General features: G+C 38.7%; 1 protein-coding gene across 4 annotated transcripts in view; it reads left to right on the top strand.

Annotated features, from left to right (window-relative positions):
• The window catches only part of npas3 (neuronal PAS domain protein 3), a 374,776-nt gene that overhangs the window by 305,078 nt on the left and 49,924 nt on the right, over positions 1-19,774 (top strand). For all 4 annotated transcript variants that reach the window (XM_026151150.2, XM_026151153.2, XM_026151151.2 and 1 more), the window contains one exon: positions 10,564-10,744. In XM_026151150.2, the coding sequence (XP_026006935.1) occupies positions 10,564-10,744 (181 nt within the window). The remainder of the gene's footprint in view (positions 1-10,563; positions 10,745-19,774) is intronic.

Genomic DNA, 19,774 nt, shown 5'->3' with positions numbered 1-19,774 from the left:
TGCAATAATGTGTCTGGAGCCGCATTAATATGATGTTGGAGGAACAACTGCAACACACCAATATCAGATCAACCCTTATCTATCAGTCACAGACTCGCGCTCATGCCTATCATTCTCAGGTTCAGAATTAGTTTCTTTTTGCTTTTTAAGGTTGCAATCTATTTCAGTTGGAACTGTTTGCCTTTTTTTTCTTTTTTAATATTTTTTAAACTTAATTTGAAGTAAAATTTCTGAAAATCAAACAGACGCACTAATCTAGCAACATTGGGTTTTATAAAAAACACATTAAACATACTGGAGGTCTCCGTGGAACGCCATGTTACACTGCTACTCATTCACTTCAAACTTAACTTTCAGAGAGAATAGCTGATGTGCCATAATTCATTTAGACCTGGAAAAGTACGACACCTCTTACTTCCTCCTGTGTGACACCTCTTACTGTTCACCGTGCTATATAGCCACCTCTGTCTCTCTCCCCCTCTTTCTCACTCCCCCAATGAAGTGATTGCTTTCAGTGTTCGGTGTTTTGTTTTGCCTAATAAATCACCATCTATCAGAGGCTGACTGACACACACACACGTACACACAAACAGAGCGTGGCAAACAGTTCATAATGGACCATTCATTTGTCATCCTCTGAGGTGTTGACAAGGAAAGCGTCTTGATATCAGCTGTGTGTGTGCATGTGTGTGTATGTATGCGTGCATGCATGCATGCATGTGCTTGCTATATAGATTCATCCCCATTCATCTGACTGATAATACACCAAGTCTTCCAGCTTGATTCTAGCTTTATTCTCAAACACACACACACATATATGAGAACGGAGTGTGGTCACAGACACATTAATCTCCATACTATATAAACATTATGCACTAATACACATATGCACTTATGAATATTAAGCGCTCTGGAACACAAACAAAATCTACACATAGTTTGCACCATATGGAACCAGTTTTTTGTTCTCTCTCTCTCTCTCATATATATATATATATATGTGTATATATATATATATATATATATATATATACATATATATGTGTGTGTGTGTATAATTTTACATGATTACAGTCAGGCAAATGCTTTATTCAGACATTTTGATGCTTTAAAGCAAATTCTGGGAAGTTAAAAGAAGCAAGTGTGCAAAAAGAATAAAACAAAGAACTAGAGTTATTATAAAGAGTAGGTTTTCACCTGGAATCACCCTGGAATTCAAGTGCCTGACAATCCCACAGTTCCTGCAGGGACCGCAGGCTAACAGAATAAAATAAGTATGGTAAGCTTAACAGCAGGATGTTTCTTAGCTTTTTGTAGTAGACAAATCAGAATAGGATAAATTAGGTAAATATGTAGTGCCATCTTCAGTATTCATGACCTTCTTTTGTTATTTTACAGGCTTTGTTTTCTGTCTTTTTTCCCCACAGTGTGCACATTATTGAGTTGCTTGGTTACTCAAGTGTTACATTTGATGGCTTAGCTTTATCTCTTTCGCTGCTGACACTTAAGTTTCTATGTTTAAGTGTAAATTATTCAGTTTAATTAAGATTTTCAAAAGCTCCAAGCGAAAACCGCAAGATTTCAGAAAACATGTAAAATATTTCTATCCTTTAAGGAGGAAATGAAGTTGGTCTGCAGTTTTTTGACACATGAGCTGATGTCCATCATTTCTACTCGCTCCTCGCCTCTAACGGAGGCCGACGCCCCATGAATCATTAACAGCAGAGTAATTATGCACTATCAAACTTGGAATATTACCCCACTTAGCTAATGTTTAATGCTGTAATTAATTCTGAACCCTGCGAGCCAACATCAATTTATTTGATTAGTACTTTACAAAGTCACACAGAGGTTTTTTACTGTTTTGAGGTACGTGTGCTTCTGTGTGTGTGGTTTTAAAATGTTGCCATATTAATTAAAGTGTGATACAGAGAGTGAGAATGTGATTAATGGGAATTCAACGCTTCGGATTTCATGTCTTTTATTTGTTATTTAGTTTGCCAGGGCTGCGCCTTTCACAATGAAAATGAAGAAATTTGTGTTTTTCTTTCTCGTACTCTGGAGCTGGAGGTGTAATTAATGGTGGTGAAAAGTTACGAGGGCTAGACCGGCTTTGTAATTCATTCTTAATGGCTCATGGTTTTTGTCACACAGGCCGAGGTGTACGCTGTTGGGTCGACAGTTTAGCATTGTTTAAAGAGACAGAGGAAGCAAAACGGAAAATAATTTGTATTACTGAGAATTGTTCCAGATATAGAACTTTAGGTTATGGTCAAACACAGCAAAAGAGCATGACCCCTCACTCTTTGTTGCCCCAAAGCTACATTTCACCGTCAAATAAAGCTGTTTGAAGATGGCACTTCCAAAATAACACATGACCTAATGTTACACTGCAATAGGCCTAGGCTGCTGGGGGCTTTCCGTGATGTCCTGAACATTTCACTCACCTCTTTCCACTCTCTTTGTGTTTATACACCATTCTGCATTGAATCATTAGTTATTATTCATTGCTGGCTCTCGTCCACAGCGTGTCTTTTGTCCTGTCTCCCTCCATTCACTCCCAACAGGTTCGCGACAGATGGCTGCCCTTCCCTGACAGAGGTTTCTTCCTGTTAATAGGGAGTTTTTCCTTCCCACTATCACCAAGGTGCTTGTTCACAAGGGGGTCCTCTGATTGTTGGGGTTTGTATTATTTTAGGGTCTTTCCCTTACAGTGTGAATTGTTTTGAGGGAACTGTTGAGATTTGGCACTCTATAAATAAAACTGAATTGAACTGAGCCAAAGGACATCGGATCACATTGGAAGAATGGATTGCACAGAAACAATGGACATGTTCTCCAGGTCTGTCTGGAAATACATTAAACTACGCCCTTTGCAGTGACTAGGAGGGGGCAAAAAGAAGTCTGCTTTAGAGCAGGGCGATATGACCAAAAATATTTATCACGATATAACTGACGATATAATTGACACCAGACAAAATATTTTACAACTCAACAACTTTATTAGTGCAAAAAAAAACAAAACATCAATGTATTTTCACTGAAACAAGCAGCTGTTTTTTATGTGCATTAAAGTTATATAAAAATGTAACAGTGCAAATGCAAATTCCTTGCTGACAGTTTAACCAAAAGGCATTTCCAGTGGAAACTGGCCGACATATCCTCAGCATAACCATGTATAATATCCACAAAACTTAAAAAGAGGTTATACACACACACAATACGGTAATATTATGTTGAAGCACAGTACGTATCACTCTGCTCTGCCTACGATAGCCGTAATGCTCCGACAATCCATCAAGCGGTGCGGCTTCGTAGCTTAGCAAAGTTGTACTAAAACATTTGACAGATTTTCGAGCACCGTGTACATAAAACCGTTTCGAGGTCAGTAAACACAACCAGAATTCATACATAAGGCACACGGGATTATAAGGGGCACTGTCGATTTTCAGAAAATCAAAGGATTGATTTTAAGTGACGGCCTGCTAGCATGCTCTACCAAAAATAGTGCTTTGTTGTGTATCTGACGTACGAAAGCTAAACCAGTTCCACACCACTGAAGTTGCAGCATTTTTAAAAACCAATTCTGGTTCATCTGTTTCATTCAACGATCCGCTTTCGCCTTTCTCATTCTCCGTCACCCCCATGTGCGTACGAAAACAAAGGCACTGCGCATGCGCGTTTTACTCATATTCTATCGCAATATTTCATTTTCTTATCGTTGCCCAACGTTATACCGGTATTACCGTGAACGGTATGATATGGCCCAGCCCTAGTCTGCTTGTATCGAAGTCTCTGTAAAAACAGCTCTCGGTTCACTTGCTTTATGACCTCCATGAAAGACATATTGTTATGAATCACTTATATTTTCTCCTATTTCTCCTCTCTTTTTCTTTTATTCTTCCCTTTTCTTCCACCTGTCAGCTCCAGCATTGTTACACTATACATATACAAAAAATAAAAATAATAAAATAAAATGAAAAGACACTGGCTAACAAGAGGAGTCTATAACAGACTTTATAGAGCTCCTATTTTGGCACAAGAGTTCATTCAGACCATGATTTTGCTTCTTAAAAAAGGAATCACTTACATTACCCTGACTTTAACCCTAACCCACCAGCTAATAGTTGAGGAAAGCCCAGTTTAATTTAGAAACTAGTGTTCGGCAGAAACCTCAACCTAGACTTTTTGGTTTCCTGCTCTAAATGCAAGGTTCACATAGCTGAGCAGTGTGCCGCGAATACTAGTATGTCTGCAGTAATTACAGCTGACAGCACCCTCTTCCATCACACATGTGCACGTCCTAAAATATGGAGAAGGGACTGATAAGGATGCAGAAGGGCGAACATAAACACACACGTTCTTTGATTCGCACGAACACACTCGCTTAACATTTGGATTCATTCGCAAAACACTTTCTCACTCACTCTGTGCTCGTTTGACACGGTTATCGCCGTCATTCTTATTGTCTTTTGTCACTTGATGTCCTTGTCTGGGAGGGTGAGTGAAGCGATAAAGCCTGCGTGTCTGTTGTGCTTTAATAAGTTTTATCTAAAGACTCTAAGCAGACAAACAATGTCAAAATGCATACTGAGCCTGATGGGAGTGATGAGAGGCTTTTTTTTATGCTGAGGTCACCACTCAGCCAGCACATCCCTCAATTTGTTAAACCCCTGATAGCACTATGTATGTATTTCTTTATCTGTTGTTTGAATCATTCCTTTGTTTTTTGGTAAAGGAGAGGTTAAACATACCCTGAACAGAACATGGAAGATTGATTCAGCGGAATCACATAAGTTGGATTTGTTCCGTCGTCATTTCCAGTCCATTTCAAGTCCTGCTTTTCCTGTGTCTGAGTGATATGCTGGAGTGGCCCGAACCAGCTTTGATGCAGGGGAATTGCAATATGCTAGTGTATCTGTTGTCCATCCTTTTCAAATAATACATAATGAGAAGATTGAAAAGACGAAGCCTGTTTTGATAAAGGTCTCCAGACGAACTTTGACTACCCCATACCTATTCTTCCATCTTTATAGAGCAGTGCTGACTGAATGGATGCATTACTGGATATTTTAACAAATGTGAATGCCCAGTTTTGTGTCATAGTTTAGCCACCTCGAGTCCTAGACAACTTTAATGTCCCACATTTCCCTTCTCTTTGTTTATGTTTTCGTAGGTAAATCATGATGGTCCAGGTCCCCACAAAGTTGGAAACCTATTCCAACATCTTCATGTCCCTGAAAACATTGCCTACTGTGTAGGCTGAATTTAGTCGCACTTCGCTACCCCATATACACGAGATATTAGGAGAAAGAGAAAAAAGAAATGGTATTAAATCTCTTGGCCAACCTCTGTATGGAAAGCTGGAAGGATAGCTTGATATATAGATGTTGCTGTTGCCAAGGTTCCCGCCTGATTAAAAAACGTAGGCTGCCATACATCTTCAGCGCTGTGTTTTGGTGAAAAACAGAAACTGGCACAAACTGTGTGTGTTAAATCAGGAGTCACTTTATCCGCCAAGTAAACATATTGCACTTTGGCATGGTGGCTCTAAGGCAGGAACATACAGACACACCAGGGTTTTAATAGTTTTGCAATTTTCATTAGTTTTTATTTTTATTTAGTTTTGACTTCAGATTTTCAATTTTATATCAGTTTTAATTAGTTTTTACCAATTGTTTGCTAGTTTAGTTTAGTTTTTATTTTTTTGAAAATCCTTAGTTTCAGTTTAGTTTTGATTAGTTTCAGTTATAGTTTTAGTTGTGTTTGCAATAATTAAGTTTCATCATATCAGTCATTCTCTTCTGCTTATCCTTGGGTATGTTGCTATTCCAGCTACCATACCCTGCACCCCGAACAGGTCACCTGTCTGTCGCAGGGCTAACACGCAGAGACAGACAACTCACATTCCCACCTATGGGTTCTTTAAATAAATGAATGAATAAAGGCAGATGAACAACCATTGATACCAGGCAACTATAAAATGTATATCTTGGCCCCAATTAGACTTTTAACTCTTGCAGCACCGGGTGTTCGTAATTTTGTTTCAAGTGAATTGATAAACTTTTTGAAGGCAATTGACTCACACAGTTATGTAGATATCCCCGTCCTGTTGTCTCGGGATGCATCACGCTGCCTTGCCTTAGCGTCTGTTTCTGGGGAAGAGGGTTGAGTGTGCTCCCTTACCTTCTCAAGGTAAGCTAGGTTAGCCTTCTTGTGTGAGCTTTTCAAGTGCACTTTAAGGTTTGTGGGAATTTTTCCCCTTTAGAAATGTCCCTCATAATTTGTCTCTTTCCACTACAAGACACTTGCTTTATCCAAAACACAGTCATATTCAAAGTAATCCCAAATTGGACTCTGGCGCTTTCTCCCGACTTTTCCTGACATGATTCTGCGCGTGGACGGAGCAGCAACACAGACGACTCGACTAACGTACTGCCACCTGCTGGCATAATGAGACACAGCAAGAATAAATCTGGAAACTAAACTTCATTTTCACCCTTGACTATTGTATGACACGCACACATCAATGAAAACTAAACACATTTTTGCTATAAATTCAGTTAATTTTAGTTAGTTTTGTGAACACTCATTACAGTTTTAGTTAGTTTTCCTTTTGTTGTTTTTATTTTTATTTCTGTTAACGAAAATGTTTTTTCACTTCTAGTTTTCGTTATTTCGTTAGTTTTCGTTAACAATAATAACCCTGAGACACACGTTCGTTTCCTTTCCTAGCTTCTTCTGACATGAACGAAAAATTAATGTAGAGGTGTCTTGTCAACTGAGCAAGTTGAGTTGTAATGGCATTGTAGAAATTTTGCATTTTAAATGTACAATGTTAAATAATTTTAGCTTCAAGTGAAAACTTGAAACTTTCGGCTTCTGCTTTGGCCTAGATTCTTTCATTGTGTGTTAAGGTGATCTTTGGAACAGATTCTTGATTTACTCTTCATGTATAAAGTGTTGCGAACATGCACAACATAACATTAAAGATATTAGCATCCACTATCTAATAAAACATAAAGCTTAGGGCAACTTTTAACTCCTCCACTGTTCCCAGACAGATTCCTATTCTGCTCATTTGTGGCTCCATGTTTTTATTTTGGGTTCCTTAATATTCTTTTTTACAGTTTAAAGTAAACCTTTTTCATGCTACATGGACTTTTTAAACACCTAATTTTCCTGTTAATTGCAGCGTAGTCGTGTCCGTTGTTTTATAAGTGGTTAAGTGGTGACATCCAATAGACTCAAATAAATTTGTCTCTCCTGGGTTTTGTGTCTTTGATGTGGTCCAGGTGTGTTCATCCCTTAATTTTTTCCACTTTGTACATTTCCTAACATCCATTCCAACAGTTTCAGAAACCTTCCTCCTGTAATTTCCTGATATTTGTGAGTACTTATATTGATGCTGGGATAATTATTCATCCTAGTTACGCAATGTTTGTTATTCTCTCACTAATAAATTCAAAAACTACATAAAAATAGTTGGAAAATGCACAGGAGGCAGGCTGAGCAGGCCAATCATGAAGTTGAATTTCTAGGGGCACAGCAGTTTTTGCTGTTGGTTCCAGAGTACAATTTCAGGGGAGTTTACGGCTATGGCGTCCATTTACCGTTGAAGCATAAATGCCCACTATGTCTGTGCAATGTAAGACTGCACCAGTGTTTGAGTACTGCAGCTAATGGTAGCATTTACCAAAGGAAGAGATAACTGTGGAAATTATTTTACCTGACCTTTAGTGTTTTTAGCACAAATTTCAACTCATTTTAATTTTTGAATTCTGTAAGAACACTTATTTTGAAATTTCATTACATTTACTTTATCTGCCAGTTCTGTTTGTTGTAACTTTTGCTGGCTTTTCACCAGGAGAAATAAAGGATAATAATAAAAATATTTCAACAGCTTCCTCCCTTCCATCTGTCTCTTTAACGGATGTGCCGATCTGAATGAAACTTTGGATGAACACTGTCAAACGTATAGCAATTATTAACTGCCATATGTTTTTTAAAAATAATTTATTATGAATCCATTGTGATGTTTATACTGATCATCACCCCGCGAGTAGAGAAGGGGATTAGGACCACTGGAAATAAAAGTGGGGGATGTCTTTTTTTTCCCCCAGAAAAAAAAGTCAGTTCTGTTAGTATTAGAGCAAAGCTCTACTTTTATTTACTTTCAATGTTAGAATACATCTAAACTGTTTCTAGGGTTATAAAAATTTTTAAATGCCACTACCCTTTACATACTTCTAGCTGACACATACTTGTCTACAGTAATGTGTTATTTTTCGGTCTGCTGCATGATAATTATTTTAAAGTGTTGTTGCAGCAAGTGTCAGAATGTCTAATTTCTTTTCTACATTGTTTCCTCTGTGTAATTAGCTCCACCAGTGACTTTATGTAAAATAGTTATGCCAAGTTTTAATTGATTAAAAGTCAGCGTGTTATTGCAAGGAAGAACAATGTAGATCCAATTAGCACTGTAATGTGTAAACATGAACACTAACTCCCATGGTGCACCAGGGTCTGAATGTGTGTGTGTATGTTATTCAGTGATCAGCCTCATTTCTTAATCATCACTTTCTGCTCCAGATGAGACTTTATGAGGGGACTAAATTGCCTTAAAGGGATTTCTTATTAAAGGGATTACACCCATGTAATCCCCTTTGTCCCAGCGGACCCCCAAAAAACCTGAACACACACACAAACATACATAACCAGATTAGCATGTGGAAATAAATGTGCACAATCTTTTTTGATATGCTACAAATGAAAACACACATGTTAAATAGCAGAGCACAACCATCACACCTTTGAAACTTGTGTACCTAATTATGTGTGTGTGTAAATGTGCGTCACACAAGCTGTGTTTGTGCATTTCTAACCTTGACAGGAATTTGTTTGTGCAAGCTGCGTGTTTTGCTTTTGCAAGCACCAGTGTGTGTTCATGTGTGTTTGCGTGTAAGCGTAACGCTGTGGTTTAGATGGCGCTTGCTCGTCTCATCCCCAATTAACGAAGACAAATCCGCTTCCATCGCCACTAATGAGAGTCTTTAAGGTGAAGGGACTCTGTATTTATTTAATAAGAGGGAGCTTATTTATTCCATTTCCATAAGAAAGACAAAATGCTGCTGATTCTCCACGGCTGACAAGGGACGGATTAGAGGAGCGGGATGAGAGGAGAAGAAAGAGCAGGAGAGAAGGGATGAAAGAGAGAGGGGTGGAGGTGTTAGTTGGCCTGTTAAAAATATAATACTAGTGTAGCATTCCTAGAGCGATTATATTGATTTGAACTGCGAGCAAGAGGGGCTGCAGTGTTAAAGAGATGACCCAATCAAAAACAGTGGTCAAAATCATAGCCCATTCTACCAAATGGTAGGGCTTCTCAATTATCCTACTCTTTAAGGTTATTACTGTTTTTTTCTGTCCAGACCATAACACTCACAAGAGGAGTGATTGTAGTAACGCTTAGCACCGTGGCTTTGTTGTGCAACTTCCCCGTCCTAAGTTTAAGATGGGGAGGGTAGCAAAAGGACCCCAGCCCAGAGCAAAGCAGGTGTCAATGATAACAGATATGACACTGATAGCTCAGGTGGAGGTGGGTTGCAAAGCACCTTGCAGGTGTGCAGCAACTTTGAGCAGGCTAAACTAGATTTCCCAAATGGATGCATAGAAGAACATTACAACAGTAAGATTATCTAATCTGCTAGGCTTGTGGCAGAGCTCGACTTTTTGACCTGCCTGAAAGTATAATATTTTACATATAGCCATTCTTTTACTACACAGATTGATTAGTAAATACTCAGATGGTACCATCTTTACTTAACAAGGTCACTTACCAATAAAATATAACATTTCAAAGAGAAAATAAAAAAAGAAAAGAAGAATTCATTAGACGTGAATATTTTGCAATAAACTGATGCATTTGCCTTTTCCAAGAGATTTTTCTGTTAAGTAAGAGTCTTAATTGCGTCTCTTTTCTGCTTGCTCAATAACTCCATCTACAGCAGACTTTTAATGCATGCTCAATGCATTTTGTCTTTTCTTCCTGAGGGAAAATCTTCAATCCTACCAGTTCTACAAAAGTGTGCATTGTGAGATGGATTGCCTTTATTGTATTGGTGGAAGTAGAAGAGTGACAGAGGGGAACAGGGTGAATTTAGGAATCAAAGGAACAGCATGGGATATAGAGATATGGAACTATGGATTGAAAAATAGCCGTGGAGTAAAGGGTGGAGGAGAAAGAAAGATGACAAGCTGCGGAGTAGGAGGACGAAGAATCAGCAAAAAAAAGATGAAAATGATACCCCAAAGAACAGAATTTCAGCAATTAACAATTTCCGAACTGTCCAAAAACCAACAGCCATTGCTTCTCCATATTTGAGATTTGAGTGTTTTTCAGCACACACAAATTCTTCACTGGTTTGTGGGACCAATTATTAAAATAAATGACAAATAATAAACAGTAAACTATGAGCCAAGAAATTAAAGATTGTGTAGAAACAAAAGAAAGAACGAAAAGGGTTTTACAGGATGATTTTTAGCAACGCTTTATTTCTGCAGGTGGAGCTCACTGGTAGCAGTGTGTTTGACTACATCCACCCTGGCGATCATGTGGAGATGGCAGAGCAGCTTGGGATGAAACTTCCTCCAGGCCGAGGGATGTCTCTATCCCAGGGAGCAGTCAACGAAGACGGGGCTTCTTCGGCTTCTTCATCGTCACACTCTGAGACGCCCGAACCAGGTAGGTAAACATGGGAGAGTGGCTTCAAATTAGGAAACTTTATTTGTATTTTTGCCACAGATCCTCAAGCTGAGAAAAGAAGTTACAAAGGTTCAAACAGGACAATACTTACGACTGCTGTGAAGTACTTCACCATCAAAATTAAGCAATCCATTTGAGTTCTAGAGGCTTGAAAAATGAAATTGACAACAGGCTTTGCTTTTTAAGAGATTGATGACTGACCTTGATAAAACCAAAGGAGAATTGCAATGACTCTGACTAAACCAGACAACTCAAGACTTTTGACTCAGAAAGCTTCTATATTCTCTTGAAAAGTATGCAGATAAACCTTTTTGGACTAGATTTTTCAGGAAGTTTCTCCTGAAGCTAGATGAAATCAAAGTTTGTAACAGACTGATTGAAAGACATTGAAATAGCATTGGGGAGCACTTTATATGGCAGTCAAATTGTAGGTGTTAGCCTCAGCAGAATATCTGAACGGTCTCGGGTCTAGATGTTTGAGTCTGAATTATGTCGTCAAGGTGATGCATGCAGGAAAAAAATGACCAGTCAAAAGTGTAAACATATGTTTTTGATCCTGTTAAGCTGGCCATTTAAACATGGGAGTCAGTGATGCTTCTGTGTTGGCTCCATTTTTCAGTCTGCAGGGTTCTCCTTGGTCGCAACCCATTTCTCGCTAACATTCTCTAACCTTGATGCTTCTATCGTTTGCTGAATGTTTGAACAAATTGATTCAACACACTGTAGAGCCATCACTGCTATAAACTGGGAAAGGACACATTTCTCATTGGAATTCTTTGCCTTGTCTCCTCCATCCCTCCATCCATTTATCCCTCCATCCTCTCCTGCACCACATGTTCAAGACTTTTTACCTTACAAACGCTTTGGATTGTGCTCTCTCTCTCTTTCACTTTCTCCCTCTCTCATGCTGATGATAATTTAAGTATTAGGGGAAAATCCATTTATAAATTAAACAAAATGACTTGATATCCATCGAGTCCCTTAGTTCATCAGCCTGTTCAAACAAGGAGTTGAAGATTGGCTTCGCGGCAGCCGGGGTCTTCGGAGACGGCACCGTAATTAGATCTGCCGCGGATTTATTCTTGGCTGATTGGTGCAGCTGATGGATGGGTGGGGGCTTTAAATTAATTGAAGTTCCACATTTGAGGTTTTTGTTCCCCCAGTTTTTTTTTTCCTTTGACATTCTGCAAACCTCTAACCTGGTCTCCCCACCCTCCAAACTGGATATGTATAGGGAGATAGGATAAGAGCACATGTATGTGGTCATCAGCATCTTTTTGTCTGACGAGAAAGAAAAGCAGCAGAAATTAAACATGTATAGGCAGAAAATAATACAAATGGGAGTTTACATGAATTTCTTTGTGATTCCTAAGTTAATTCAACCACACGATGAAAAAGAGCAAAAGAGAAAAGCAAGGAAACGAGGACAAAGGTGTTTGTTCTCCCATGTTAATTTGCCTAGAGAGATGGAAAGAAAGAGAGGCAGGGGATGTAGGGACATGTTTGAATGTGCATGAGTGCTTAGCAATGTTAATTTGTCCAGAGAAAGAGAGAGAAAAGGGAGGGAGAGGTTTCAGGCAGACATATATGGATGTGAAAGAGTGATCCCCAATGATAACTTGACCAGAGAGAGAGGAAGAGGGAGGATTAGGATTCATGTATGTGTTATTTAATGTTAATTTGGAAAAGGAAGGGGTGCAGCAGAGCTTGTATGAATTTGTATGAGTTTTTCTCAGGAGAAGAAGGGGCTTATTTCAGGTGTCCAGGGTAACAGTGCTGTTCATCTCAACCTCCAGTATTGTAAATTGGATGTTTTTCAGTTCTTTCACTGGTGCTTTTTTCTCTGAGTTGGATTGTTTCTGCAATGAGATTTTGGGGCATCGGTCTGTCCTGTATCTTTTTCCTTGACTCTACAGCCACACTAAGGGTGGGTGATATCCTTCTGCTGTGATTAGGACTGTAGCCGCAAACCTGGTCTACATCACTTTTGAATCTCCTGGTTGGCTGGATACTTTCTGTGTGGACTTTAGATGTTCTTTGTGCACCTCCATGGGTTTTTTGTCATTAGGGGTTGAGGAAGGATCGAAAAGCCGGAACAAACTAAAACTGAGTTCAATTTTATTTACATAGCCCCAAGTTACTACAACAGCTGCCTCAAGGCACATTATATTGTAAGGCAAAGACCCTACAGTAATTCAGAGAAGACAGAAAAAAACCCAACAATCAGATGACCTCCTATGGGCGATCTCTTTGGCGACAGTGGGAAGGAAAAACTCCCTTTTAATATTTGCTAAAACTGATTGGGGTGGAAGTTCAACAAAGTACAACAAAGACCAGAACATACAGCAAAGAAACCAAAGATTTAAAATTCTTTAACAATGACAAACGTGAAATAAATCCACAGGCTGACAAAGAACTTTTTATTCTTCTTCAGCGATTGACACCATCAATCAAGTGTATTACACTCATCTTGTAAAAGAATCCATGCGCCAATGTTCTTACCCCTGTAAATCTATATGTAGTATAATCATAGATATCCACTTTGAATCATATAATCTTTGATCAGAGCAGTTGTGAGAAAATATGTTAATACTGGTCAGTTCTCTATGAAAACTCGCCTGAGAAACAGCAGCTTTATTCTGAAAAAAGCCTTACCCTTATCCTCAATCCTAAGGTTTTAAATCTCTAATTGCTCTCATCTACTAACTGGAAGGTTGGTGGTTCAGTTCCTGGCTGTTACAGTCTGCATGCCAAATATCCTTGGGCAAGATACTAACCCCAAGTTGCTCTCCGATGCGTCTGTCAGAGAATGAATGCATGTCATTCTTAGATAGAAAGCTTTTAAGTATAGAAAGAATGAGTGAATTGGGCATCTTTGATTTGATTCTACAGCAGTGAAACAATACTAAAGGGAAACTTTTTTTTTTTTATTCAGTGAGTTACAGAATTTGATTGTGAATCTCAAATCATCTCATTTCAAAGCCAAGTCAAAACAGCCCTTTTGTTTCAAAGGAACTTACTGTTCCACGGTACAAAGCAAGAAATTAGGTTCAGATCAGACAGGGTCATTATAGTCAAAAAGCAGAAATCATTTTTTCCTCATTTCTATCTAAAATGAGTTGTATTTGGTGATATGGGACTTCCCCACCATTCTGCATCCATGTTGAAATCCACAGGGAGAGAAAGCAACAGAAGGATCTCAGCACAGAACAGAGAAGCTTCAGAAACAGCAGATATGGAGGTGGGTTGTAAATGGGCTTGCAGAATATAGGGTTAGCCAGTTGTATATTTAGATATCAATTAGCTGATCTACTGGTGTGCCTGATGTATCGCTATGCTCCATTAATTATAAATGATATCTACAACAGAATACAAGACCATGTTTCTGCAGAAAGCAAAATCTGCATCATGACCGGTTTTTATTTATAAATTCCAATTTGATACAAGACGTGAACTCCAGCATTTGCTCACTGCAGATGGCCATGAATGTTTATGGTTTATGTTTAAAAGATTATATTATTATTTGCGGAATGACTTTAGGAAAGACTCTGATCAGTCACAAAGATGCTCTGCAGCAGGTCAATGAGCCAAGATATCTGAGGAGACACCTACAAAGCTAAGATAACAGCATAAGCAGATTTCCAGTTAACTGCCTACAACTTAATGTCCTGTTTGCTAAATAAAGGAGACTCCGTCCGCATTTCAAGAAACCAAAAGTTGTCTTTTCCATGTGAAGTTTGCCAGTTTCAATTTGAAAAAGAATTAACTGGCTTTACCTCATTGGTTGCTCTGTTGTAATATATCAGAAAGCTGACCCCATCATTTTAATTACAGTCACGCTCATAAAGTATTGAAATTGGAGTTAAAACACGAGATGACCTTGGAGGAGAGAGTTTCCTTTGAAGCTCAACGCTTCTATTTTCAACACCCTCTTGCAGTTAAAGAGAGTCATCTTTAAAAGCGCATGACGCAATTTGACTAATATCAGTCAAACTGAGCCTGAGAGGCTCAGCATCTCTAACTGTTCTGAAGGGTGAGTGGTTGAAAATTATTACTCCTAAGTGTAATTCAGAGTCTCAGAGAGGAGGAAAACTCTCCATGCAGCTCTTATTTTCTCTCACTTCAGTATCTTCTTTACATATCATCAGTTCAGGGTCACATAGACTTCGGGAATGTATCTGATGTGTGCTGGCTGTTGACTTTGACCTTTGACATTCTTACAATGAAGAAGGTGGTTAATGGTTGCATGTTTTGGCACAGCTGTAAGATTTTGGCAATGGTAAGGTTTTTGAAAACTTATTTTGCGGCAGTAAGGCTGCTACAGGTTTTTTGGACAAATTCTATAGTCTTTTGCTGTAATACTGAAGGTTTTGCTAGATTTAATCAGTGCATTTATAATATAATTTCTAATGATTATATTGTTAAAGACAGGTTTGTGTTTAAGTCTAGTGTTTTTGTCGCACCATGGAAATTTGTAGCATGACCAAAGGAGTGCTTCGCTAAAATTGTAAGATCTTGCCTCAAACAAAAGACCAGTTACTAAAACTCATCCTCATCATCTAATACCTATTAAACAGAAAGCTTTTCAGATTCTTAAAAATCCTGAAATGTTGCATTCTTACTAACCTGTTACACAAAATGAATATCAAACATGTAATTTAGCATTGAGTAAGTGTAAATGCTCTGACCTTTAGTTTTAATCTGTTCAATTTCCTTGCTCCAAGGCAGCCATTAGTTTGAGTACTTTTCTTTGTTTAATCTTTCAAAAACCATTTAAACTTGGGGAAAGTCTAAAGGAATATCAGTAACTTGTCACTGTTAAATTTGAGCCAACTTGGATAATTGTATACAGCACAGCACATCTCATGCAGTTTGATTTGCTACACTGATGTAGTAAGTCATCAGTGGAAACCTATTGTTAAATGACACTTATAAGGGGAATTACTGTCTGCCACAAAGTAATTTCAACCAGTCGGATTTAAGGCATAGATAGAAGGAGAAACCAGCGACAGCTTCGAAAACTAGCAAGTAGTCAGTGTACCAAGCTATAGAGTTAGCATGTTGTTAAGTGATTAGGGATATCTGGTATCCCCATGTTCATGTTTTTCCTACATCATCATAATAATGTTAGTCAACATTGCCATTGGAAAATGCTGTCTTGTGAGCATTCAGTTAGCATTAGCCAAGAAGTTAGCTAAAAGCTGCTTTTACTGCTTTATTGCTTTTATTAAAAAAAGCAACGCGAGTAAGCTAAATTTGGCTAACAGCAAACCAAGTTTCACTTAAAATGCTTACTATTTGCTCCAGATGAACTATATTTTATATGAGCAATATCATTTTTTCCCTTTTTCCCCACATTGCAAAGCTACAATATCACAATAATGTAATGGTAACTTGCAATGTTAATCATGGACCAACAAGATAAACAGGGTGATATCATTTACAGCTATTATTAAACACTTTTTGTTATCATTGTAGGAATATTTGCTGGCAGCTTCTCATTCTCTGCAAGCATATAGCTTTTATCTCGGAAAGATTTAATTTGTCAAAAGTGTGATGGTGATTTTGCAAATCGGGTGAAAGCCCAGCTGCCTTACAATGTCATATAGATGCTTATATAAAAATAGCACTACTGCCTCTGGATATTCAGCAACTGAATAGTAACTGAATTTGACACTCACATTCACATCCCTCTTGCAATATTCGAGGTTCTGTTAGTGTTAGACACATGATTTAATTGTTTCTCCCATGAGTTTGTGAAAGGGAGCGCATCTTTCAATCCATCACCTAGAGAATTTGATCCTGTTTTGCTTTTAGAGGTTTGCTGTTCAGCAACATTCTAACATCTCTGATGTCAAAGTGATTTTTGAACACAGCAAGAGGGCAAGATTTCAAAAACCATCCCTTCTTCAAACTGCATGACCACACAATGATGACACCTCTGACAGAAAAATGACAGTGAGTTTATACATCCGTCATTTCCTTTGCCTTATTATCCAAACTCAAGATTAGGTCTTTGCTGCTTTAATGATCTGATGTGCCTTCAGGCTTCAGTACGCCTTAGACTATCTCTGCCTGAGCAGGAAGAAAACACCCGAGACGAGGCATGTATGGTCACGTTTCCAGAATCATGACAACAGTTTCAGTTTTTCTTACTGTTTATGTCTTCAAGTTAAAATTTAGCTTGAATAGTTGACTCGAAGGACAAAGCAGTACCTACATGGTTTGCCTTTGAGCCACCTGCCTTCTTATTTACACTCACTTTCATTCTCATTCACTCCATCTTCATAAAAGCTTGCATTTAATGGAGTATTTATTTCAATTTTCTCTCATCAGAGGGCAGAATTACTAAGAAAACCAGCCCAGTTTCAAAGTCTTTCTGGAAGTAAGAGTAATTCTGCCCTCCAGGAAAACACCATAAGTTCTCCATTACTAGCTCCTTGCGGTCTAATTGTCCGCGGCATTGCCTTATTTCAACATCATAAGTCTTTGATTATTGTTGCTAATTATGCTATTAGCACAATGGAGGGGAATAATTCGTCATAATCACTCACATTTATCATAATTATCCAAGTTTACAGTCACCTACGTTTAATGTCATGTAGAGTAGCCATTGGCAGCGGCTGCTGCCCAAGGACTAATTTACTGTGTGTGTGTGTGTGTGTGTGTTCGGTAGTCGAGTGTGTTTGTATTTGCATTTGAAATGTCACTTGTACTCCAGGACAGGAGGCAAAGGTCAAATCTGGAGGGATATTTACACATGTACACTGTTCTCTTGTATTACACACTCTAGTTGTCATTCACCTCTTTCTTCAAGCCTCATTTTCTCAAATATTTTTGTTTTCCTCAAAGGCCTTTAAAAAGAGCTTGATGCCAACTGTATGTAAGAAATTCTAATGTGCTGTGCATCATATAGAGCACTATAGCTAGGTAGCAAACAAAAGTTTCTGGGTTTTTCTTAGCAGCTTGCTTTGGTAATGTTGTCCAAGCATTTTGAGGTGTGGTGATTGATATGGATTCAGACTCCAGTCACTGAAAGAAAAAAGAAATTCTCCCAAATCCACCTCAGTTTCTTTGTATGAGCACAAATGAAAATGAACTTTTCAAAATATAATCCACCTTTCACTCCTGATTTTTGTGAGCTGAGTATGTGATCATTTTGATTTGTGGTCAAATTCATACGTGCTTCTAGCAAAGCAAACCCGGACACTTTCTTTCGTCAGTTGTGTGTTTGGCTGTTTTCTCTACCTCAGTGTTGGTTTTATCTTTTTATTACCAGCTTTATTTCGTAATATCTCACTCACTGACCACTAGGAGGGACTTCAGTCCTCCTCTATTGCAACGTATTAGCTATTACAATTTTTTTATGGCAAGTGTAAAAAAAGTTTGTATAAGGACCAGGACACTGCAGCCTGTGTCCAATGTGTGTATCTTTGATTTTTAGCTTTCACTTTATGCGGCAGTGGCTTCCCAAGAAAGTTCTTGGTTCGTGTTTTTCCGGTCCATGCTTGTTAGATTTCTTGGTGATTCTTTCTGGATTGGCAGAAACCTGAAGTTGGATAACTGCTTGGTTAGGCTTAGAAAACATCATGGTTAAAATAATAATAATGGATTGCATTTATGTAGCGCTTTTTGAGACCCTCAAAGCACTTTACAATTCCACTATTCATTCACTCTCACACACTAGTGGAGACAGCTATGGTTGTAGCCACAGCTGCCCTGGGGCAGACTGACAGAAGCAAGGCTGCCATATCGCGCCATCGGCCCCTCTGGCCATCACCAGTAGGTGAAGTGTCTTGCCGAAGGACACAACGACCGAGACTGTCCGAGCCAGGGCTCGAACCGACGACCTTCTGATTACAAGACGAACTGCCAACCCTTGAGCCACAATCGAAGTGTAAAATATACTTGTCCACCGTGTTAATCTTGCATATTGATAAACTGATTCTCAAGATTGCACAGTGCTAAGGGCAATCACACTACCACAGGTTGTGCGGTGGCAGGTTACACCCGTTACAAGCTAGGCTGGTGAGCTGATTGTTTCTAGATAATGATCAAGGTTAATACATGATTGTTTTTCTTCAGTAAACTAATTAGTGAGGGATAGCTCACTCTCACAAGCAGAGTTGCCAACAGTCTTAACACAAAAAGGAATTTTTTCAGTCTCAAAGTCTTGCATAAAGCTGTTCTGTTTTTCAGACCTGGTAAATGATTTCTATACAGCAGGTCCTCTAAAATCCACACTCAGTGGCAAAATTAGTCACAATGGATTTTCTGAAAGTGCCCAGATTAATTAAATCAGTGTCTTTTTTTTAAGCAAAGCAATAAAACCACTTGAGGCAAACAAAGAACTTTCAGAAGCAGAGGATTATTACTAGAGCAAAATTATCCGTTTGGTTAAGTTTTATTAAACCGCCACCCGCTCGCCACCGCTCTAAATGGAATCTTTAGAGTACACAATGGACAATCACACACCATTATTATTAGAGTTTTCTAATTAGGCTTCTTAACGAGGACAGGGCTGTTTACAATGGAAGCCGGAGCTGTTCAGATAACGGCAGCAGAGGACAGGACGGCACCGGACGGCAAATAAAGCGTTCCTCACTGCTATCTTTCTGTCACAGCAATGATAACATGGGAACTCTTCAAGGTCCAACACTCAACTTTTAATTTGTGGGCACGAAGGGTGTGTGTGTGAGAGTGAGTGAGCTCAAACTAAGTTTAGAGAGTGATATGTCACACATGGTGAAGAGGTCTGCCCCTGACGGTGCAAAGAGAAGACGATGTGTTAAAGTTTCAGTATTACAGCACAGGAATAAGAAAAGACTAACTAAAGGAAGGAAAGTACAAGCAGGGGAAGAAATTAAGAAATAATGTTTAGCAGGTCCCTGAAATATAATAGAAAACAAGGATAGAGAGTGCAAAAACTAAACAGGAACAAAAATTGATCCAGTTTAAAACAGGAAGGACGAATGGGGTAAACTGGAGGAACTAAAGTGAATAAATAAT

Source organism: Astatotilapia calliptera, chromosome 19 (genome assembly GCF_964374335.1).
Source record: "Astatotilapia calliptera chromosome 19, fAstCal68.1, whole genome shotgun sequence".
In the NCBI taxonomy this organism is placed as follows: Eukaryota; Metazoa; Chordata; class Actinopteri; order Cichliformes; family Cichlidae; genus Astatotilapia; species Astatotilapia calliptera.
This window is presented reverse-complemented; position numbering and strand designations above follow the sequence as displayed.